Source organism: Thermobia domestica, chromosome 9 (assembly GCF_964235325.1).
Source record: "Thermobia domestica chromosome 9, izTheDome1.hap1.1, whole genome shotgun sequence".
Lineage (NCBI taxonomy): Eukaryota > Metazoa > Arthropoda > Insecta > Zygentoma > Lepismatidae > Thermobia > Thermobia domestica.
This window is the reverse complement of record NC_137462.1, coordinates 210,174,524-210,199,773: the sequence shown is the minus strand read 5'-3', so window position 1 is coordinate 210,199,773 and position 25,250 is coordinate 210,174,524. Positions and strand designations below refer to the sequence as shown.

The 25,250-nt window shown below is 34.3% G+C and overlaps 1 protein-coding gene across 1 annotated transcript in view; it reads left to right on the top strand.

Annotated features, from left to right (window-relative positions):
• The window catches only part of Alk (Anaplastic lymphoma kinase), a 1,262,077-nt gene that overhangs the window by 1,132,338 nt on the left and 104,489 nt on the right, over nt 1–25,250 (top strand). The window contains exons 20-21 of the mRNA XM_081725826.1: nt 17,548–17,638; nt 20,108–20,308. Coding sequence (XP_081581952.1) covers nt 17,548–17,638; nt 20,108–20,308 — 292 coding nt within the window. The remainder of the gene's footprint in view (nt 1–17,547; nt 17,639–20,107; nt 20,309–25,250) is intronic.

Here is a 25,250-nt window from a genome sequence, read left to right as displayed (position 1 = left end):
TCAAAATGTTACCAAAAATTTGTGCCAAATAGATATCAGTTTGCGCCATCTATAAACACCGAAGACAAAATTATTTTAATATTTTTCTACGGTGTACCAAATGTTAGAAAGAATAAAGGAAAGCATTATCACAAAACAAGTTGTTCGATAGGCGGCAGATTAAATGGATAGCATTGGCATTTGTACAACTTGGTTGCGGGAGAGAGAGTCAAACATCTACATATGTTGATGACTCCAAAATATTTATGAGCGAGTGATTTTTCCCCAACCATTTGTGAAAATGGACAATATTAATTTTTATTATAGAACTCATTCAGAGGATCAGTTCTGTGAAGTCATCTCTATCCACTCATATCTCCGTTTCGAAAACAGAGTCTAAATTCTAATTTTGCTTATACAAATTTTTACAAATTCAGTTACCATCAATAATACACTCCAGAGTTAAAATGTTTAATGGAAATAGTAACAAATTCATTTGCGAAGTAGTGATGTCGAATTTTAAAAAAAATGTGTTTCTCTGGTTTACCTTGAGATCAAATAGATAAACATATTTGAGTAAGCATTTCAGATTTATTGAATTGGTGCAGGTACAATGTAATATTTTTTTGTTAAAAACTGTCTTAAAAAATTTGGACAATTTTCATATGACTTCTGAATAAGCCTTTGGCCTGAAAGAGTTGACTTGGTGATAAATTTTCCGTTCGTTGAATAACAATTTCTTTATTCATACATGATTTTGCTCATGCAAATCATAAGCAAATTTTCCGTTCTGCTTTTATGAATTGCGGGGAAATTTGGTTGCACGTTCTCGTTCGAATCGAACACTATTTTGATTGAATACATCAAAAAGGGATTGCCATGCCCAGGAAGACTGCAATGAAAATTTAAATTTCTAGAAATTGGTAAGGTTGGAAATTCTAATTTTGAGAGTACAAACTGGTACTTACTTGGCACAAACTTTTGGTAACATTTTAATCCGAATTCGTAAACCAAATGTGTTGCGCGAGCCAAGTTTCGACGTTAAGTTGGCTCCAGCATTGAAAATTCAAATTTCTCCGAATCGGTAAGGGTACAAATTCTAATTTTAATGGTAGAGATTGATACATATAGAGTACACATTATTGGTACCGTTTTCATTCGAATTGCAAAGAAAAATAAGTTATGTGGACCAGTTTCACCCGCCACCAAAAATTATAATTTCTCGAAATTAGTGGGGGTACAAATTCTAATTGCGGCGGTACAAATTGGTACATATTTTGTTCAAATTTTTGGTGAGGTTTTGATTCGAATTTGAAACAAAAATAAGTTGGCCGGCCAGTTTGACCTGCAATTAAATTCATATTTCTTGAAATTGGTTGCTGTACAAATTCTAGTTTTGGTGATACAAGTTGTTACATATTGGCTACAAGTTTTTGGTACAGTTTTGATTCGAACTGGGAAGAAAAAAGTTTTGTGCTCGCCAGATTGACCTCCTAACAAAAATTCAAATTTCTCGAAATTGGTGAAGGTACAAATTTTTATTTTGGTAGTTCAAATTGGTACATAATGGGTAAAAAATTTTGTAAGGTTTTAGATTCAAATTGGAAAGAAAGTGTTTGTGAGTCAATTTGAACCGCCATCAAAAATTCAAGTTCCTCGAAATTGGTGGGGCTAGAAATTCTAATTTTTGTTGAAAAAGTTGTACATATCGGGTACAAATTTTTGAACAATTTTGATTCAAATTGGAAAGAAAAATAAGTTGTGTGGGCAAGTTTGACCTGCCAACAAAATTCTGTCTGACGTGACCTGCCACGCTCCACGAAATTTCTTGGGATATAAATTCTAATTTTGGTGTTACAAATTGGTACACATTGGGTACAGAGTTCTGATACCGTTTTGATTTGAATTGGGAAGAAAAAGTGTGGAAGCCTACTTGACTCGCCATTAGAAATTCAATTCTTGCGAAATTGGTGAGGGTGCAAATCATAGTTTTGGAGGTACAAATTGGTACATATTGTTTACAAAGTTTTAGGACCGTTTTCATTCGAATTGAAATAAAATGTGTTGTGTAGACCAGTTGACGTCATATTGATCCTCCATTACATCCCAATTTTGTCGAAATAAGTAGTGTGTACAAATTCTAATTTTCGTGGTACAAGTGGGCGCATAGTGGGTACAATTTTCTGGTACCGTTGTGATTCGAATTTGAAAGGAAAATAAGTTGTGCAATCCAGTTTGACCCGCCATCAAAACTAAAATTTCTCGAAATTGGTGGAAGTATAAGTTCTAATTTGGTGGTACAAATTGGTAAGTATGGGTACCAATTTATGGTGCCATTTTGATTCGAATTGGAAAGAAAAAGAGTTGTGCGGCTTTGCTCCACCCGTTACCGGTATCAAAAATCAAATCTTTTTCGAAATTGATGAGGGTACAAACTTTAATTTTGGCGTTACAAATTTGTACATTCGGATAAAAATATTTGATACCGTTTGGATGTGAATTTTAATGAAACATAAGTTGTGCGGGCCAGTTTAACCCACAAACCTAAATCTAGATCAAACTAAAATCATTGTCTTTTATTCCGCTACTAAACAAGTACTTTCATATGACATACAAAACTCATGTGTACCAGCTGTATTAAGTCGTGATTTAAGGGCCTGCGTGATCTGAGCCCCCATTTTGTATCGTTAATTTTTCATAATCCAGGACGGTACAAACGAAACAAACTACGGTACAATCCGGTACAAACGAAAATCTTTCAAATGAGCCAATTAAATCGTTTATACAACGTTGTTCACACAGTCCCCCCCAATTTTGTTTTCCTAATTTTTCATAATCTATTATGGTTAAACTAAAACTCATTGTGGTACAATCCGGTACTAACCAAGTACTTTCATATGACATACAAAAATCATGTGTACCCGGTGCATTAAGCCGTGATTTGGGGGCCTGCTTGATCTGGGCCCCCATTTTGTTTCGTTAATTTTTCATAATCGGGAACGGTACAAACGAAACAAACTACGGTACAATCCGGTACAAACGAAAATCTTTCAAATGAGCCAAGTAAATCGTTTGTACGACGTGGTGGGGGGCCAGGTTCACACAGCCCCCCCAATTTTGTTTTCTTAATTTTTCATAATCTGTTATGGTTAAACTAAAACTCATTGTGGTACAATCCGGTACTAACAAAGTACTTTCATATGACATATAAAAAGCATGTGTACCCGGTGTATTAAGTCGTGATATGGGGGCCTGCTTGATCTGGGCCCCAATTTTGTTTCGTTAATTTTTCATAATCGGGAACGGTACAAACGAAACAAACTACGGTACAATCCGGTACAAAACGAAAATCTTTCAAATGAGCCAATTAAATCGATCCTAGGACATTGTGGGGGGGCTGCGTGAACTTGGCCCCCCCACTTTGTTTTCTTAATTTCTCATACTGCAGTACGGTACAAACAAAAATATTTGCGGTACAAACCGGTACAAATGAAGTACTTTTTATTGATATGCTGAAATCGTTTGTACCGAGAGGTGGGGGAGCTAGGTTCACAAGGGTAACAAAAGGTGCCAATGCTAATTGTGAGCTAAATATCTGCAGCATTATATCGCAGTTAGAATCAGCAATGATACCGTTGCTCGTTAATTACAAGTTGTAAATGTCATGCATTATCTAGTAGAGTTACTTGAATTGTAGAGTAACAAGCATTTAGTTTTACTCCTATGTTATGCTGTAAGAATCATGTTTTAGTTTATTGCCAATTTTCTGGGACCACGCCCTCAGTTAATGTATGTCAATCTTAGTTGAGAAATATACACATAGCGTTGCAGAAAACCAGACGTTGAAGAAAAATAGTATAGGACGGGATATGGACTTCAAAGAATCGAGGTAAAGCTTGAGGTCCTCCTTTATTCTTTTATCACAAATTCCCTGAATAGTTTAGAAAATTATTTGGAAAAAACTTTTACATACCGTGAGCTTGTGAGCAGTAATTTAACAAATTATTTCATTCATGTTTAGTATTTGTAAAATACGATCGCATATACTTGTGTAGAAATTTAAAGTAGCAAGTTTGACATTAATTCTCTGCACAGAATGAGGCAGGCTATGAGAACTAGATGTTAAATCAATTGACTGTAGTTATTTTAAATGACATAGAGCCCGTTTATTGGACAAATGTTGATGAAGAGTATGTGTAAAGAGAAACATGATGGTTAAACTATCCTAATTCGGGAAAATGAAGTTTTTAGTTGATTTACAATATCAATATCTGGCTATGCGATATTATGTCAATTGTAGATTGTATGGATGCTTTCATATTAACCAAAAGTAAGCATTTTTATCTTTTTCCGTGTACTTTTCACTTGTATAAAACTAAAAGTCAGTACCTCAAATTTGACTTAAATTATGCCTTGTATCTATAACCATAGTGACGCTCCACCTATATTCAAGATAGCCTTTAACGTTGCGCACTAAGCACAGAAGACACATTTAAATAGTTAAAAGACCAGATAATCTTGTCTTAGTAGAATAATAGAGTACAGTGGCAATTTGCGTCAATTAGCTTTCTTTGGATCAAGGATTCCTCCAATGAATGGAGCGGTTGCTGCTTCTGTGGGACGAAGACACGATCCCAGAGGACATTACGCAAAGAGACAGCTTGGCACAATTTGCAGATTGCGTTGGTTCTGGTTCCAAAGTACTGTTCTCTTTCTACCTCTTGTCTTTTACCCTTTTGTCCCTTCCAAAAATAGAAAAGAAGGCCACAAATAATCCACTTAGGAAGCACCTGAGCCAAATTTGTAGCACAGGCAGGCAAAGAAAGAGATAAAAATATATATTTGACAATATTACTCGTGACGTCAACTAGTATGCATCAATTGTCGATGTCAAATTTAACCCATTTTTAAAATGAAACTAATGGAAGTGATTGCTTATTAGAGCTTTTTTACTTGTGCCAAACATAAGGTGAAAATCAATTAGGATAAATTTAATTGTCTACAAAGGAGAGCGAGAATAAGAAGCAATTTCGTAGATAAGTAAGCGCACAAAACAAAAACATAGTAATATATAAACATTGATAAGCAAAGAACAACAACAATCAAAATTAATTTAATTGCATGATCATACAAATACTATACCATTAAATGTGCTTTAATACCTCGTTAAAAGAGCAAATTGTTTCATCAACGCCCAATATCGTTGGTTATAAATACGAATAACTTTTCACATAATAGGATTTTATAAAACTGATAGTAAAACAACGAACATTAATAAAACCGAAGATTAAATTAATTTTTCGATTAAAAGTGAAATGCCATTTAGTATTTCTTTTTTAATGATGAAATATCGCTATGGTAAAATCAAATAAGGCATGTTCTCTCTTCATCATATTCAGCCAATGCTCTTGCACTGATCATACGAATTATTTCTGTAGAACAAGTTCATTTGCAGTTATTTTTGCTGTTCTTTAGAGCTCGTAGGTTCTATGCAGACTACAAAACACTTCAGTTTATTTACGTGTTGGAAGGCTTCGATTTTATTCCTAATTTAGCGACAATGAAATCAACATACGACGTATATTCTAAGATTATAGCTGAAGTTATACTCAATCGACTAAATTCCCAATTAAGTTAGGTTGTATAACAGAATTTGGAAGTACGATTAAAATGATTGGAAATATGATATGTTCAATTACTGTACTGATTAATGGACTACGTTTTGCTCTTACTAACATTACTTATTCCGATAATAAAACAAAACAAAACAAGAAAAGCTTGAAACTCGAAATAGAACCTCAATTTATTTCTCAAAACGGTTTCTCATTTTCAGAAAGATTCACGAAGTAAATCACATTATCTGTGAATAAAAATCTTCTCCCACCATTTAAAAAGCACTATTCGAAATTTCATAAATCAGGAAATTGTACATATTTCATTCAAAATCAAGTGTTTATAAGTGAAGAGTTGAGAGCTACAATGTGCAATTTCCACCCACAAGCGAAGTTTTGCTGCTTATTTCTAATATGCTTATTAGATTAAAAGGCTTGGTTTCTCCAACAACTAACTGTATCTTAAGGTACCCGAAGTCTATCGTCGCAGAAACAAAAACGCCAGCATTAGATTGTACTTTGTATCAAGCCAAAATAGTTTGGATTCTCATCATGAGGATTAGGACTTCTATGATCTAAAATTTTTGAAAATATGCATCCAGTTGTGCCCTGAAAACAGCAAAATATTACCTCGCATATTACTGAATGATCATAAAATATAAATAAATATTTAACTAAAATTCCTGAAAATAGTAATTTACTAAGAAATTTACAAAGTCATTTTATCCTGAATAAATATCTTTAAATGCATGTTTGAATCGTATTTTAACTTTCGACCACATTTGAACCAAAGCGAAATAAAAGCATATTTTTTTAGTCGAGCTCCTTCGTGGTTAAGCGGTTAGCGTACGCGCCGTTTGCGTGGGAGACCCGGGTTCGATTCTCGGCGGGAGATCATGTGGTTGGGATTCCACGTTAATCAGTAGGTCCACGTCTCATATAGCCTCGCTGCTGAACGGGACGCTAAACTAAAATCAACTCAACTAAACTATTTTTAGTTATATTTTATGTGAGTTTAACCTATGTATTTCTGAGTATTGTCAACGATGAGAGCTCCATTTTGCTTTTCTTGACGGTGTAAGCAATGTGCTGTGATCGATACAAAACCCCAAAGTGTTTAAAGGATTAAAGACCTATAATAATCGTATTTTCGTGTTCACAAGAGTGAGAAATGGGATTATGCGTAACAAGACATGTAGATGATGTCAAAATAAAAGTATGGCATGTCAGAAATTCGGAACTTAGTTGTTATCAACCTTAATAAAATATCTTGCTTTGTATTTTTCTCCCACTCAAATATTTTAGTTCAGGTTTTCAAACTAGCACACTATGAATCAGTTTACTATCATGGCTCATTCAGGTTCCCATGAACTCACACTTACAATCTTCAATGGGCTCGCGCTCACTTATGTCAATGAGGCTCACGTTGGCTCAGACTTGCACTTTCTTGTGTTTGAGCTCCTCTCCGCAATGGAGCTCATACTTGTGCTCGATAACCTCATTGGAGCTGAGGTTATCGATGAAAAGTGGACGTCGATCAACTTTAGTGAGTCATGAGAACATTGTGAAAGCAGAGCTATTAATGAAAGAATATAAGCATTTATCAATTTGTGCACTGACAGCTAGTCTCAACGTTTGTAGCAAGATATCACGAAATTGTTGCGAAACCTGTCCTCAAATTTCTTCGTGTTTGTGCAAGATAGATGTCAAGTTTGCTGAGTGAAGAGCAGAATGTTGTTAGGCATTTCTTCAATGACTGGAACAATAACCTCAATTCTTGAACAGAATAATCACCACTGATGAGTTCTGGAACAAAAGTTCAAAATCAAAGTAGAAATCCAAGTATGAAAACACAGTGACACACCGCGTCCCCCCCCTTTAAAAAAATCGGGGTTCTAGCTCCTCAAAGAACTTCATATTGATTTGGCTTTTGATATCCATGGAATGATTCTGCTGCGCTGGGTTTCAGGTAATAATATAAATGAAGATTATTATGCTATTTTTTGCAAGCTCATTTGAAGGGAGCGATTTTAAAAAGCTTTGAACTGCTTCATGAAGAATGGTTTCTTCTGCAGGATAATGCTAAGTTTCATGTTGCACAGTAGGCTATGGAAGCTTCAGAGAAAAATGGTGAGATGTCTTTAGACTATTCTACGTACCGCTGAAATCTCGCATACTGTAATTCCTAGGCTTTTTCAACACTTAAAAATGACTTACGCGGAGGGAACTTAAGCGCAAATCAGAAAGTGAAAGCTGTTACATCCAATACTTCACATTCACTCTCAGAAAACGGTTTGAAAATGTGTTTGAGAAACCTACTTCATCGCAGAAAACTGTGTATAGAGCGTGAAGACCTTTATTTCGAAAAGAAATTCCACACGAACCCTCCTAGTGACTCGAACTCCGAATAATGATCTCAGTCTACGAACTTTTGGAGCAGCCCTTGTATTAACTGATTAAGTATAAAACAAGATAAAATACACTGAGAAAAAAGTGTAGATGGCATGCTTAAAAGGGTAGGTTACATGCGTAATTCCTGTAGTGTTTGGGCTTAACGTACAGCAGACGTATAACTGACAACGCTTGTTTTATAATACTTTCCATATAAGTGTTCCATCTATACGTACTTTCCGTATGAAACAATATAGGTAGTCAGGATCTCACATACAAACGGACGTATATAACATATAGCTGACGAAGGTAACTAAGTATATGCATGTGATATACGGAAAACTGTTAGATGTCGGACATCCTGCAATGGCATTATGTAACATGTGAGGGCAGTGCCTATGTAGCATACGGATAACGTATGCTTCGTACTGATTTCTGTAGTAAGCAAGAAGATTCCGTGTATTTGTATAATATACTGCTGTCCGGAGAACGGATTTTTCTCAGTGTGCCTTAACTTTATTATTTAAAATAAGATTTATATAAATAGATATGCTATCACAGGATTACCAATCATGATACGTAGAGAATAATTAGTAAATCGACACGAGAATTCGAATAAGATAAAGTACTCATTATTTACTTCTTTGCTTCAGTCTATTTTAATTTGAATTTCTAGTTTGGTGGCTGAATGAAGGAGTTTTTATCCTAGTAATAATATCAACTAAACATAATTACAAGGAAAACTCATATATATGTTAATCATCAATGTGTGAGTTGATTCACTTTGCTGTGTAAAACAGGACGTTTTAGTTTCTACTTGATATGGAGGATATGGAGGAAACAGTTGATATGGAGGAAACTAACAAATAATGAGCGAAGATGTGTATAAGAGAAATAGGTTATGGCGTAATTAACTACGTGAAAAGCTTTCATACTTAGCATGCCCCAAGAGAGTTTCAGTTATAGGCGTCGTTTGATATATTTCTACATTTCACATTAATTTCAACTCTTTGAAGCAAATAAACACACAAATTCACATTTAACAAATGTTGCTAATGACAGTGTGTAAACTTTAGTTGAAGCAAATACTACAAACAAAACAAAACAGAATCATGGAGTGAATCGCTTTGCATAACTTGAATATTTGTCATAGTAAATATACTGAAATTACTACCTTTAAAAGTGTTACTTTTAAAACTGCATAAAATCTATAAGATTATGGGAAGTCCTACAGAACGACATACATCCGTCCGTTAACTTGTCCGTTAACAAGTAACAGAGCAAGAACAGTCAGAAATAACGAGAAAATACTTTCTGATATTCGTTCAGCGTTCCAAGAATTAGTTCCTTCTTCACGCTTATGTCTCTATTCGACCCGTGAACAGTAAAATTCTATAATTTCTGGTTTCAATGTGAATCACTATAGAGCAAAAACGATAAGATATAACGAAATAAACTGTTTCCTGATATGGATACGGCATCCAAAGAATATATTCCATCTCCGCCATTGTCTCTATACCAGAATAGGAAATGATATAAATCATGTACTAATATTAATATTAATGGTGTTCCCCATAGAGCACAAACAGTAATATTAAAAAACTATAGTAAGAAACTAAGTTTTATAGTGAATTCAACGTGCCAAGAAATTATTCAATTTCTTACCTTAATTCTGTGTTGAAACGGGAAATGATAGAAATCTATGATATCCATACATCAAAAATAGTAATACAGGAATCTACTACTACTACCAGATTCAATGGTAATCCCCATAGAGGAAAAACGGTAAATATAATAAACGGATTTTTGTAATGGATTCAGTGTGACAAGAACATATTTCGTCCTTCTTAGCTTTCTACTGAAAACGGGAAATGAGAATACTGTCATTTCTGTTGTCAGTATTGATGCCCATAGAGAAAAACATCCCATAGTAATTTAGCGAGAAATAGATTTTGATGTGAATTCGACGTTCCAGTAATAGTTTCCTTCTGCATCTTATTTCTCTATTGAAACTGGTACCGCTTCCAGTTTAAATATTAAATTACTATAAAGCAGAAACAATAGTGACAATTGTTTTGAAGTTAATTCAGTGTTTCAAGAATACATCAATCTCGGCGCTTATAGTTCTATTTAAACGTAAGTGGTAAATTTTTAAGGATTAGCTCAGGAGAGTAATGCTCCCGGAAGTAGGAACGGAAAACACACTTCTGATTGGTTGGCGTTATCTATGTCTTGCCACGTTGCATTCAAATAGCAGAATTCAGACGATTGTTGTTGTCGGTTCTCGTGACCGTGTGGGCTAGCGCTATATACTAGTAACCAAAATGTCTTTTGGCGTGAGTTCAAACCCGGCCCGAGGAAAGTTTTTTAACACTTTTTTACATTTTTATAACACTTTTTAAATTAAAATAATACGAAAATAATACTCAAAAATGTGATTTACTTACTTTTGTTCAGATAAATAGTAGTAGTAGTAGGAGCGGGTTAGAAGCCCCACAGGGCTCATTTTGTTGCCCTTGTACTCCATGATATAAGGCTCGTTTTGTTCCCCTTGTACTAAATGATATAGATTTTGTGACCAACTTAAAACAACTGACTAGGGTAGCGCGTAAAACAGCTGGCTAGAGTAGTGCGCGAAAAAAATGTACTGGCGAGAGTATTACTCTCCCAAGCGGGTCGTATTTTTTACCATTGTGTAACTTCAATATTACATCTGTGTCACGCAAAAAAAAAATGATAAGAGGTAACTAGAAATGTGTTTTACTTGGATTCGGTGTCCCAAAAATAGATTTATCTTGATAGTTTTTTACCTTTGGTTTTACTATCGAATTTCGATAAAAAAAATTTAAAAAAACAGATGGATCGAGTGAGATTTTTTTTAAATGTGGATTGAACGTTCCAATGTAGATCATATATTTATCCTTATGCCACTGTTGAAATCAGGAAGATCTTACCGCTTCCCGTTTCACTATTGCATCTCCATTAATTTAAACGGTAGGAAACATATAGAAATGTATCTAAAGTAGATTCAACTTAAAAGTAATAAAGTCTATTTCAATACATTAACACTTCTACTTTCAATATTGACTTTCTGTAGACCGACACGTTAAGAGTTGGCGGGAAATCGTTTGCTTATATGGACTCAAAGAGTCTCAAAAATAAGTTTCAATATTCTATCCCCATATAGGAACAATTGCAAAAAATAGCAAGAAACTGTCTTATAAAGCAGCTTCAACGTCCCAGGAATGAATTCCGTTTCCAGCCATATATCTTTATTGAAACCAGAAGTCAAAGTTCTGTTGTTTCTGGTTAGGATATCGAATTCTTATTGTTCGGACATCTGCCTAGTTTCACGGTGTCAAATGAAGTTCATTTGTGATTGCTTATTCGCAATACAACATCTGAAATGAAAGGGAATTAATGGAGAAGACATGAGAATATGCATTTAATTTTGACCTTGAGATAAAGACCCAACCCATAAATATATGAGTAATGATAGTCTAGTAAAATTAAGTTTAGACCCGGACATATTTAAGAACAAGTTGAAAATTTGTGGATATTTTCAGAATTATGTTACAGTTAATGCGCAAGAAGTCCCCAAGAATCAAGACTGTCTCTTGAAAAAACGCCTTTGTCTTCAATTTTTGTGTTTTACGATGTAGTTAGTGAAATAACAGTCCGAGTAAGTAATTTCTTTTTAAAATTAATATTTTAGTCCAAATTATATTGAATGTAGTCCTTCTTAATCGCTTTAATTGAATCGTTTGTCAATCATGCGGACCGAAAACAGATAAACTTATCACACATTAGTTTTTTGAAATGATATAAATCGGAAAATTTACAATTATTGACAATCAGTAATGTTGTTGAAATTTTCTCTGACTTCTACATCCTCTTTTGCTTCCCGGTTTATTTTCCTCCTGCATTATCAAACCACTAAAAATCCCAGGTAGTTTTGCAGCTAACTTGTATTTTAGAGAATTTTGATAGCTACTCTTCGGAAAACAAATAGAAGACAGTAGAAAAGTTGGTTTGGATTTACTTCAATTGTTGTCTTTTATATTAACCGTTTTGGCTACACTGCTTTGTCTCTTCTTTTAAGAGGAATATGACTGAAGCGGCAACCCATAATTGACTTCATGGCGTGTAGACCGCACTCATCAGCATCATCGCAGTTAACGGTGTAGTCAGCAACCAATTCAGTAGATGAGACAAGATCTGTTTGTCCTTCAAAAATGTGTTTGGGCCCCTGTGTGGTACCTCCTGGCGCTGGTTGAACGACATGGAGATATTTAGGGCCAGGCTCAAGCCTTTTCCCCAGGTTCGCCTGGGGTTTCTGGGGAGGGTTGGATTCTGCCGGGCTGTGGGATTAAGTAAATTGTGGTAATATTTTCCAAGAGACAGATGAGCTTGCCTTAAACGATTGGGAGCTATCACTGCATATGTTGACAATCCTCTTCTCGCTAGAAGGTTGGCAACAAAAGGAGCGAACAATAAAGCGACAACTATAGTTAATTTCTTTTGAAGTTCCTTGTAAACATATCATGCACATGCATCTTGGTGCATTGGAATTTCAGATCGGTCTTAAGTGTAAGGCTTGTCTTTTACGAAGGTCACCTCCAAGTGAGTGATCATGAAGAGAATGGTAGACACTCCCCATACTGTTCTTCAACAAGGTTATGAGTTACGAGCCAACCCACTAGGTTTCCTACATCTTTCCTATCTCTAGTTTGTCGAGATTTGCGAAGTTCCACATGTTGGTTTTGCGTTTGCAAACAGATGCCGCTAAAATCTTCAATAGTTTCAATAATGTTCAATGATGATGGCATCGTACACACCCAAGGAGCAATCAGTCCTTGAGATATCTTTCATTCATATGTCATTCATTTAATAGTCCGCATTAGTATTTGCTCCATTGCCATATTTGCCTATAGCCCTGACCAATATTTATCCATCTTCTAATAGTAAAATAGTTTTGGTTGACCAACCCAACGAATTCTAACGTTGACTTAATGCCTTCTAATTTCAGGATTTGCCGAAGGTAAAACAGAAAAGTTTGCATAATTTAGATGCATATCGTCGTGCAAATACGGAATAATCCTTTATATAGAGTAGAGATGGAGTTTCCAGTCCCTAGATCGCTCGCCTCTAATAAAAATATGCATGATGCCGATCATGTTGAAGTATTGTGCCTCCAAATTGGAAGTTCGACTATATAATAAATACTTCTTCCAACTTGTTGTATAACAGCCTCGAAGCATCGTCAAGCATTCAGAAGTTTGAACTGTTTCCAGTGAATCTTTTCTTTGAATCAAATTCGTGAATATTGCCTTTATTTGTTGAGTAAGGTCGCAATCTTGCAGATCTTTTGAGCAGAATTGTCAAGAAAACTTTGCCCAGAAATGTGCTCGAAGGACTGGAGAGTGTTCATGGCTTGTTGTCATGTTATCAATGATATTTTTTATGTAAATAGATACCCAAAGTTTCTTCAAGTGTCTTCGCGGAGAGTGGTATAATACAACAAACGTTACCAGGCATAATTGTTGATTTCTGCGTTTACACTGAGCCACGGCTGAAAGAATACAAGTGTAGATTGTGGTAGGATTTGACGTCAAGATGGACAAATGAGAGGGATAGGACAGCTAACTTCTCGTTTTCCGGTGGGCTCTGTACTATCATGATGTGCATGAATCCTCTGCATCCAGAGACAGGAGTATCTTAAAAGGAGCTAGCCGCACGTACAAAAGGCATCAATAAGACGAGCATTTAGGGCTAGGTTGAGATTCCAGGTGGACTTTTCTTATGTTTTCCACAGGATGAAGGAAGTTTCGGGTTGGATTCGGAAAGGTGTCGAATAATAAGGTATTACATTCAGCATTCTTAAAGATGAGAAATTAGCGCCTGCAACAGAAGCTTTCTTCCTCGGAAGGGGAGTACTTGCATTGACGGCATCTGCTGATATGATGCACTTCATACCTCCCATTGCTGGAATGTCTTGTATCCATCTAAATTTTCACAATTTTCTTTGTCAAAATCAAATTGGACACAAGGCTCATTGTCAACGGAGAACAGTCGGACACCATCAGACTCAAAATTGACTACTTCTATGAAGAACACTTCCAGCTTTGATAGAATGTCCAGCAGTTATCTTGACCCATATACACGACGAAGGTCTACATTTACGTTGAGATGCAATGGCCATAGAACAAGTGCAGCCGACCGGCTGAAAGTATTGCGTGGGCAGTTGTGACTGTTTTCCTTTCACTGCTTTCTCCATGCAATGGACTCCTTTTCCGAACTAAAACATAAACACGAAAAATATTTACATTGTCGCCTATTGCCGTAGAAGGTAATAGGAAAGTCTTGCATAGTCGATTAATAAACATTAAAGTACATAGTGATGTAACATTCAACATACTTATTAATATGTGTGATAGTAGGGGTAACGGACGGAGGGAAGTGAAACGGAAAATATACATAAATCTGCCTTTGGTTTATTTACGAACATACAGAGCTTTTCCGTAATGGGTTAATTTCTAAAATAAGATTTTTTTCGTTTTTCTCTTTAATGCCTCCTTTGATTAGGAAAATTACATTACCAAGTTAATAAATAAATAAAACTATATTACGTCCAGTAGCAAACACGAAAAAATGTTCTAAAGGCACCAGGAAACTATTCATGTGATGTCGTTGCTTACGCACAAGATGTCATCATTAGTAACAGCTACGGCAAGGATTTGGATCATTAGGTGTAACCTTGCCCCTGTGTGAAGAGAGACTTGGAACTCTGCCTCCATTTCTATCTTTCCTCTCTCACACACTTTCTCTACCTTCCCTGTTTCGCTAAAGTCAGTAACCGCAACCAAGATTTGTTGCTGTTGAAATTACGTCACTGATCCTATTTCAAGAGCAAAACGACTCTCCTAGTAGCAGCTGTTCTGAAAGACTATCCCTCACGCTACTAAAATCAGAAAAAATACGTCTCTCTAAAGGACGTACTACGTAAAGACATATATCAGTCGGCGACTTCAAGAAAAGCGGTTTCACTCCACTCGAAGATCTTCTGAAGTTTCTTTTTCTATATTTTTGCGAACCCATCAAACCAATTTATTGCTTAACGTGGGTTATTTGTAACTGAAATGTTTATCAACTCATTAAACTTAGACTTTTTAGAAAATATTTTTTATTGGAGATCAATCCTGGAAAATAAGACGCTATAAAATATACTAAAATGATGCACAAAAACCATTGTTAATACTGGAATTCTGACTACGCAAATAACAACCGGTACTTTCCTCTGTGAGTGGTTTCAGGTTTGATTCCCGATGGAACGACTATAGTTTGTATATTACGTTAAATTGCTTGTTCCGTCATACAAGACTTCACTATTTGTCATTGAAGAACAATAACTCGAACGGAAATATTTAAGTACAAATGTAAAATGAAAATATGATTGAGAAATAATCACATCACATTTCATACACACATTAAGAGAAATAGAACACGTATTTATTTAATTTTGTCTCTGTGACCCCCTAAAAGTAAATTATCCATATGCTTTAAGTTTAGTTGAAATATTCGGCGTGGTTCTGTATTTCAGCGTTCTTGAAGTAGAATTGGTATGGCGGGAAAGGGAGTGTCCTCTGAACGAAGATCTTGCATTATGATCTGTGTACCTTTCAAGAGAGTTTTATTCAATTGGTATAGTTCCGACCATACGTTAGTAAGGCGCCATCCTTCATAATTTGGTATTCCATAAAGACATAAAACAAACTCAACTAATAGTAAATCTGACGGTTGCATATGCGCCTCATTCAGGATAAAATTATTTTCTACAAGGAAATTGTAGGAAGATCAAGAACATCGTAATCCGTCAGAGTACAATTAAGTGCTCTCGACCCTGGTATGAAAATATTTAATTCTAGTTCACTTCAGGCTATGTGAGATTGTGATCGACAGCGTTAATTGGGATATTCCTAATCCTCTTATCATCATTTGCGTATATTACCAATGCTTTTAGCATGCAAGGAAAAAAAGCACATCAATGTGAAAATTTCATTTTTCCTTAATCCTTAAGTCTAGCATGTTAAGTGTCAAGTTCGTACTAATATGTTCAATGCATACACATATTAAGAGTGATAGAAGAGATATTCAGTATAGACTTTTAAAAAATACGGCCGCGTCGGCTTAAATTGAGCCACCACAAAACCACTCATTTAGTTAGTACTATGATCTCGTTCCATCTTTTCACAAAAAAAAAAAAATAGTGTATCATTATTAATTATTCCACTTGCTGTCTCAACTTTATGTCTACGTTTAACAGAACTCTTTTAGCCAGTGGAACATCTTCAGAAGCAATCAACTACAATCTAGAATGTGCAAAAACTGTTTTCTGCCTGGTATAGACGTTTGCAGCTGAATGTCATAGTTCCAACACTAGAGCCTCAGTCATCCAAGCACCAGAGATTCGAACTTATGAAGAACGTAATCCATCACTTTTTAATGTTAAAATCCAATAAATTCAAATACAACTGAACTCTAACGAGAAACATTTTGGTGTTACATTTAATTCGAAACTTAAATAATATCCTCATGTTGGTAATATTTGAGATAAAGTAACAAACATATCAAATTTACTGAGGTGTTTGGCTGGAGCTACTTTGAGTTTAATGACACATACGATATTAAAAATTTGCGAGATCTTTCTTCGTCCATATCAGGCACACGAGTATACACCTTGGGCTACTATTACTATTTACTTCTATAGCAGGCAGCGAATTTCTTAATTTGAGTCCTTATGACTTGCATCCTGCATTGAATTCCTTAGTGTAATTTTTTCACTGTACGCTATCATTGATTTACACCTTTCTTTAAAACAATGCGAGTGAAAATTTTTAGAGAAACACTCAAATCTCTTGTCGATAATGATCATGCACACTGAAAGCTAAGTATCATTACAATTCGTTATAGTATTTTATCGCAATTTATAATTAACATATGACGGCTACCCTTTCAGTTTAATAACATCATTACATCTTTCAGATTTTTATCGCGTTTTCTAACATTCTTGCCCTCCTCTCTCAATTTTATCCATAATTTGCATTCGAAATAATTCTTTCAAGTTGAGATTTCTATAATTACATAGAAATTAAGGTGGAATGCGAAACTCTGAAATGCGTTCAAATTTCAAGACTTTCTCACCAGGAATTGAACCTTGGACCCCGTGCAGCAAAGGTGCACGCACATTACCAACTAGACCATCGGGGAGGGCAAGCATTTACTTATGTAAACAAATGATAAATTCTTACATACAATTTTTACTATCCAACATTTGAACTGAAGAGGTCACAGCATGTAAATCGTCTGCGGAAACTGATAAACGTTGTTAATAAGCAATATGTTAATTTATGCACTTGAAGTCAAATGAAGACTTCTTTCATCTAAAAAGTGTATTATTATTATTATTATTATTATTATTATTATTATTATTATTATTATTATTATTATTATTATTATTATTATTATTATTATTATTATTATTATTAAAAATTTTGTGTTTTTCCAGAGCACTTGGCCAAGGAGCTTTCGGAGAAGTTTATCAGGGTTTCTTCAGAAATCGAGCTGGGGACGCTGTGGAAATGCCAGTCGCTGTTAAGGTAATGAAGCAATTATCAAATTATAGTTATAAAAGACTTTTGATGTATTTTAGAAAATCTGTATTTTTTTCTTTTTTAAAAAAGAAGTCCAAAGTACAGCTCCTAGTGCATGTATATGGATGAATTTATGAAACCATCTGATTTCTATATAAGTATCAGATATTGCTGCCGTCGATCTATGTTGGCAAATAAGTGCATTTCACTTGATGGAAACCCATCATTACTGCCTAAGTTCTTCAGAAATTCAAAAACACACACCTTTGCTTTCGTCCATAACTTTCACATTACACACGTCAGATTTTTTGGGAAAGCAGATTGGAATATTTGATTGGGAATTAAACTGAACCATGACTTCTGTCATTCGACACTAGTCACTATTATTATTATTATTATTATTATTATTATTATTATTATTATTATTATTATTATTATTATTATTATTATTATTATTATTATTATTATTATTTAATGTCGTTTTACACGCATCTTTACATAGGATTCATTAGATATGCTAATATTATCTAAAGTAACTTTTGTTCTACATTGAACTAATATAAACGTTTCTTAAGTTTTGTTTTCGACTTTCTGTTCATTAACTATAATTTACAGTTATATGCTATATTTTTTAAATTATAAACACATCTATATACCTATTTCATAAAAAAAATAGGTCTGTAGTGAGTTATTGAAAACAGTTGAGTTGTATATAGTTCTGTAGTGAGTATCTCTCATTTTGAGCTCAAAAATAGTAAACATTTTTGTTGATAGTAGTAGTCTTGCATTACGGAATAGCCATTTTAAAGCACATAATTTCATTTCGAAAAACAATAAAAAAAAACGAACAACAAAAACAAACGATTATGCTATGGCAACCTTTCGGTAAAATTAACACCTCTTCGTAAAGTAATTTTAGAGATTTAGGAGATATAATAGGTTAATTTATAAAATAGTTAATATATACTACCTCAAAGTTTCAAAACGGGGCCGCGGTGGCTCAGTGGTAGAGCGTTCACCTCTGGTGCTAGGGGTCTCGGGTTGAAACCCTGCTCCCGCCAAGTGAATTTTGTGGTGGACAAACACTGTGTGCGTGGGTTTTCTCGGGATTCTCCCGTTTCCTCCCACTTTCTTCATTCCACCATTTCATTCATTACTCATCATCACCGTCTCCTTTAGCCTTACCGGCATAAGCGTGGGACGTAAAACTCAAAAATTTCATTTTTTTCATTTTCTCAAAGTTTCAAAACATATTTAGTGTTACATTACCTTCAGAATACTCAAGTAAATACCAGTCACAATGTTTTAAAATCTTTGAGATTATGCTTTCAACTTCTATTTATTTAATATTTTAATTCCTTAGGTATATCCCTTAGTTCTAAAGAATAAACTTCATTGCTATGATTGTGTAGAGGTATGGGTAACTATTAATTGTTTAAATGCATACTAACCAGAATCGCATGAATTCTTTCCGGTAAAACTAAAAATCATATTTTTCATTCGTAATTAATGTTGATTGTTGTTGGTGAAAGAATATTGTGTGTTAAAACTAAATTTTGTACCCATTTGAATTAAGACTATTTTTAAACTCAGATTCATGTTTTCATTTTGCTTCTTTTGTTTTATACAAATTTGTTTCAATTATACGTAAGTTACTTGACACTAGCAATTATCCAGTTCTCAATTGACTAGAGTAGCAGTGTCTGATTGATGCAGCCAACACGTTATTTTATGGTTCGTCACAATACGTGGTTTGTTATTGATGGGTAATTTGTGAATAGCACATAAATAGTAAGAAGTGATATTATAAAGGATTTAAATCTGGTTATATTTGTAATAAAGTTTATAAAGTTATCAAAGGATGACAGTGCGTTCATACTTGAAAGGTGGTGGTTACCTAACCATCATTACCAAGATGTGAAAGAGTTATTTATTCATAGTTTTCCGAACAATGTATCTCTATCTCGGAAAGGAAACAAATTTTAATAAAAGTTTTGAATATACTGAGTCTATCATCCAACATTAGTGATGTAATATGTTATTCTCTGCTTAGAAGATGTAATTTGTGGATTGGAAAAAAGGTTAATGTTGTGATAAAACTTGTAATTCATAGTTTCATAGTTGATTAATAACTGATCCTGAATACGTTTAGTCAAGTGGGTTATGACTAATACTGTAGTATAACGTAAACTTTTCAGTATCTCTATTATATAAGAATCGAACCAACACTTTTACGCAATCTGAATCTAGCGGATTCGAATCTGAGTTACTCGGGCCTAAGGTAGACTGTTAACCATTTAATAATGACAGAAATTATCTTTGTTACTATTGTATTACTTTCTAAACAAACTATAGTAAAGTCGGTCGTGCGTGTGTAAAATTATCACAAACAAATTAAGTAATACAACAAACATAATGTATTTAAAAATATTACTTTAGTATTATTGTTATTATATTTTTACCTTTTACTTGCAGACTCTTCCTGAATTATCTTCAAACCAAGCTGAGATGGATTTCCTTATGGAGGCACTTATTATGAGTAAATTCAGTCACCCAAACATTGTACATTTTATTGGAGTGTGTTTCGACAAGCATCCACGGTTTATAGTGTTGGAACTTTTGGCAGGAGGAGATCTAAAGGCCTTTTTAAGGGAGTCCAGGCCAAAGCCAGTACGTGTACGGTAACTTTTTGAATCTATTTTGTGTAATAGTCATTAGAAAGCTAGCAATAGTTTGGAAAGGAAGGGATGAGGTTCAATTATTTTTCTTGACAACAAAAGAAAGAAAGTATTAAATTAGAGACAGGCCAAAAGTAGAGCAGATAACGACAAATTTACTAATTGTTGCATTACCGTACATAGAGTCGGTATGCACTGAAGGCAACCTAATACAGTAAGAAAATTGTTGCCCAACAGATTGGGGATGTTGTCTCCACCACCAGCTTTTATGAAAAGCTGGAAACATGAATAATTAAATTGTATGATTCTTTCATGTAATGCAAAAGATATTAAATTCGAGATGTAGCTTTAACAGGGTTAATATTGTAGTAATAAATGAAATACACAAAATACATATTTCAAAAGATGCAGCAGAGTTTGGGTAGGTAAGCTAGAATGTTAGGTCTGTAGAGTTGCAATGGTTTGAAATGTGAAGTTCTTTCAATATGTCAGCTAATTACAATACCTTCAAGTATCGAAGTAGCTCCATGACGTGTCGTTTAACGATCTTTTCTCCGTCAAAATCTTACTCCCACTTCCTCGACAAACTCGGTGTTCGTGGTTTTATTCAAAGGCTGGTTTTACAAAACCCAACCCCTTTTCTTCTTCTGTCCATAAAAGGTAGCAAAACTTCAAATGATCGGGAACACCCACAATCACGTTGTCTTGACGTAAAATCGAAAGTTCTAGAAGGTTTAGAACAAAAACCTCCAAAGTTCAGTACCACAACATTACCCTCAATCAACCTCACAAGATGTGACATCGTCCAACGTGAACTCACCAATATAGCTGATAACGTAGAAAATAAGTATTTCCACAATAAAATAATGTTTATGTTTGCGGATATAAATCACTTCACTCAGTAAAAAGAGCATTACCTGGCATGTTAGTCAATTTCAGAATATTGACTCAACAAAGTGACAAAACAAAATATAGCTGACATATGACTCGCAGTGAAATGTAAAAAGTAGCAAGTAAGGGGAAAAAGGCAGGACAAGGAATAAGGTGTAAACATGTGCAGGGTAAAGGACTTCTGCCATTGCATCTAGTTTAATGAACCAAAAAAGTATTACAAATTGCTTCAAAGAAGCTTGAGGCTACATTTCAAATATTCTTGAAGAAAGAAAAAAAATAAATGTAAGTGACATCCACCAGAATCGAAAGACGGACTTCCGGGACCATATCTCTCATCATGTAACATGGCCGCCCCCAAAATAATGTTTTTAGTCCATGAATCGAGAAAATCGCAGAGTCTGGACGAAAAACATGGAATCTGAAAAAAACTAAACGAATTTTTAAATAACTGATATCCAAAATAAACACAAGATGAGATCGTAAAACCAAAAATAACCTGTAGATGGCATCTAAATACAGGTAATCACGATAAGTGTACAAACCCAGAAACAATGGCGCTGGTATCTTGTAGAAGGAATCGGTCGTTCGATAATGTAATCTTCCAACTCCAAAGGAACTGGTTAGTATGAATCAGTAACGAATCGAAGACTCGCAGAGTCAAGCATGATGATTGACATCTCCCTGGGAGTAAACTTGGCATCAGCGTAGCAAAAGAAAAAGAAGAAAAAATAGTGAGGAGAAATATTTTTAATTATTAATTATTTACTAATGATCAAGATATGGTAAGTAAAAAAACAGTAGTATATATATATATATATATATATATATATATATATATATATATATATATATATATATATATATAATTTTTATAGAAATGATATCAAAAACATATATTTTAACTAAAACGCATTATGTATAAAAAAATAGTTTCAGTGCAAGGAGATGAGAAAGCACACTTTGATAAACAGTAAACACGCTATATTATAAGTTGTAATTTAAAATATATTTATATTTAAATGCATTGACAAAAGAATAAAGGGAAATAAAGTGACAATCAGCAAAGTAAAACTGAAAACAACAGGGGAAAGGTAAATCTTAAAGTGCAAATGGTCCTAGCACTAAACAGTAGGGAGGGAGGGATGTTATATTATGCAAGGAAGTAAATAGTGCAAAGAGAATGTAAAATATATTAAGCATATTTTAAAAAAAACTCTAATTGAAGAAAATCACTCTAATTTGGTGCACGGGCTAATTAGCTAACCAAAGAAGATAGAAGATGGGGGAGGGGAATAAAAAAAACTGTGAAAGGGTTTCAACTCTCAATCCTCGAAAAAGGAAAACTTGAGGTGTTTTAAGTCTCAAGTGACCGAAGAATACAGGTTTATAGCGACCTGGGCTCGCTTGTGAGGGTGGAGAGAGTAGAACGAAAGACCATCACCACTGCTATATCTAACTAAACACGGACTAATTCGAAGAACTGTAGCAATATGAGATAATAACTGTAGTTTATAAGCTTGTAGTCCAGGAAATACCAACGTAAAATAATCAGCAAACTGTCCGTAAAATAAAAAAATACATCCATTTTTCTGCAATATGCTGGCAACAAATTCAAATTCTGCATCCATAATATCACTGTTAACAGAGGGTAGCGTAATGTTCATCAAATTCCACAAAATCGAAGAAGACATATCGTAGTAGTCCAAACACAATGTCCAGTATTCATTATCCAAGTAGTAGAATTTGGAGGATGGCGAAATCCAAATAGAAAGGTGATGTTGTAAAACACAATTTTTATATTCACATATAAACAGTGCGTAAATAAATTAGTTATTATGTTCCCCAAAAAATATACACCAAAACCATCAAAAACATAAATATTTATATATTTCCGTAGATTCACTCAATTTGTAATCGTCCTGTAGAATCACTAATCGTTCACTTACTGTCTGTAGCAAATATCAGTCCTAACACAGTTGTAAACATTGTCCATGTAAATAACACAACTAACTAACTTCTTCGTCGCAAAATAATATATTCTCCATACTAAGTTTCACTTTTCTAGTAGTATACGTGGAGCAAAATGCAAAATTGTCCATCAACGGAACAATACAATGTCGTCATAGGTCATAAAAATAACTAAATTCAATATTTCATAATAATTTTCACTAACTTTTGTTATTCTTTCCTCCTTTTTTTTTAAACGTAAAATATAGTGCAAATAAAATAAAATATATGCATATATGTACATTTATATATATATAATTCCTTAAAATCCACCACAAAATATAAATAGTAAAATCCAAATATGCATAAGAGTGAATTAAATAATCAACAAAACAATAAAATAAATTGAACTATAATAGATAAGAACAAAATGTTAAAACCGGTTAATAATACGTAGTATAATCATTCAAATACGACACAGACATAGGGATATTGGAAGATGATCGTGCATTTTCGGTGTTAGAAGTAGCAGGAGGAGGAGGGGGGGGGCAAGCTTGAAGCACGAACAAGGTGAGGGTTTCTTCGAACAACAACACGTCGTTTATACAGCTTAAACAGTAAGAAAAGGGCCAATAAAAGTAAAGTAATCTCAATAATGTGGACTACAATCCATAAAACGTCTTGATCCAATGAAATCTTTTCAGCTCTTGCACTACGAAAGCACAGTGCACATAAGAAAAATCCTTGGCGGTGTAATAAATATGCAACCGCGACAGACAAAATAACATTCCATATCATAAGAAAAATTGGAATAAAATTTTCTCTATAATATATGGGCTTATAAGGGACAATAGGAGCCACAGAATAACTTGAAATGTTTAAATGGGGTACAGAAAATCTCCAATTAAGGTTCAATAAATTTGAGGAGTTAAAAACTTCATGAGACTTAAATCGTTGATTTAAATGAATAAAATTATTAGAAGCGAGAAATGCAGGGAACAAATGAAGAACTGTTGGGGAAACAGCATTAGGTTGAAAACATGGGAATACAGCTTTAGCAAACAGGTGGGCGTTTACTTTTAAAAGCATGTTGCAAGGTAGCGAAATCAAAAGAGAACCAAATCTTGCTTTTTCTGAAATGTCCATTAAAGTTGTATTATCACCAGTAATCAATTGCACAGTAGAAGGTGGGTGAGTAAGAACATACGTGTGAGGTTTCAATTCCAAAAGTTGAGAATGCGTGTTATCTCGGCATACATATGAACACGTAGAAATAATGTCATGAACTGTAGTTCCGAAAAACCCATTAAATATGCAACGTGCTAACTGTGAGGATACAGCTATATGAGAAGGAATTTTGCACAAGTTAGAAACTTGGAGATTACAATAAAGTAAATCTGAACCAACTAAAGGTAGGGCCAAAACTTGTGATTGAAACACAACATAACTTGGTTCCAAGTTAATAGAGCAAGTCTGATTGTGGTAGCCGAAAGGTATCGCTTTAACAGAATACAACTTAAACAAAATGTCACGTTCTCTAAGAGGTACTTTAAGTTGAGCATAAATGTAAGTATCAGTGATTGTGCAGGATAATAATTTGACAGAGTAATACACATCAATATCAGAGGACGGTATCGCAAGTACCATTCGATGAGTAAACAAAGATTCTTCTAATAAACGTAACTGGGCTTCCAACACATCGTAGGGAACTAAAGTTGGGTCTAACTTTCCCAAGCGGCAACTTTGAACAGCTGTTTCATATTTTTGTAATTCTACCATCTTTAAAATATGCATAGCTAATTGATATATCTCACCCAAAAGCGAAAAAAGTTGAAGTTGATTTCTATCAGAAAGGCTTTGCAATGATTTAGCTAAAATTTTGGATTGGTCAAGTAGCGTTTTCGAAAATACTTCCATCTTTTGAAAATTCTGGCCTAATTTTGATTGAAATTTTAAGAGTTCCGTAGAAGCATTATGAATATAAATAGAATTATGTAATAATTGCTGACGAAGCTGTAAAACAGTTTCTTCCAATTTATCCTGCTTTTTCTGATAGGATGATAGTTGACCTTGCGTAGCTACACCACAACAATAGGAAA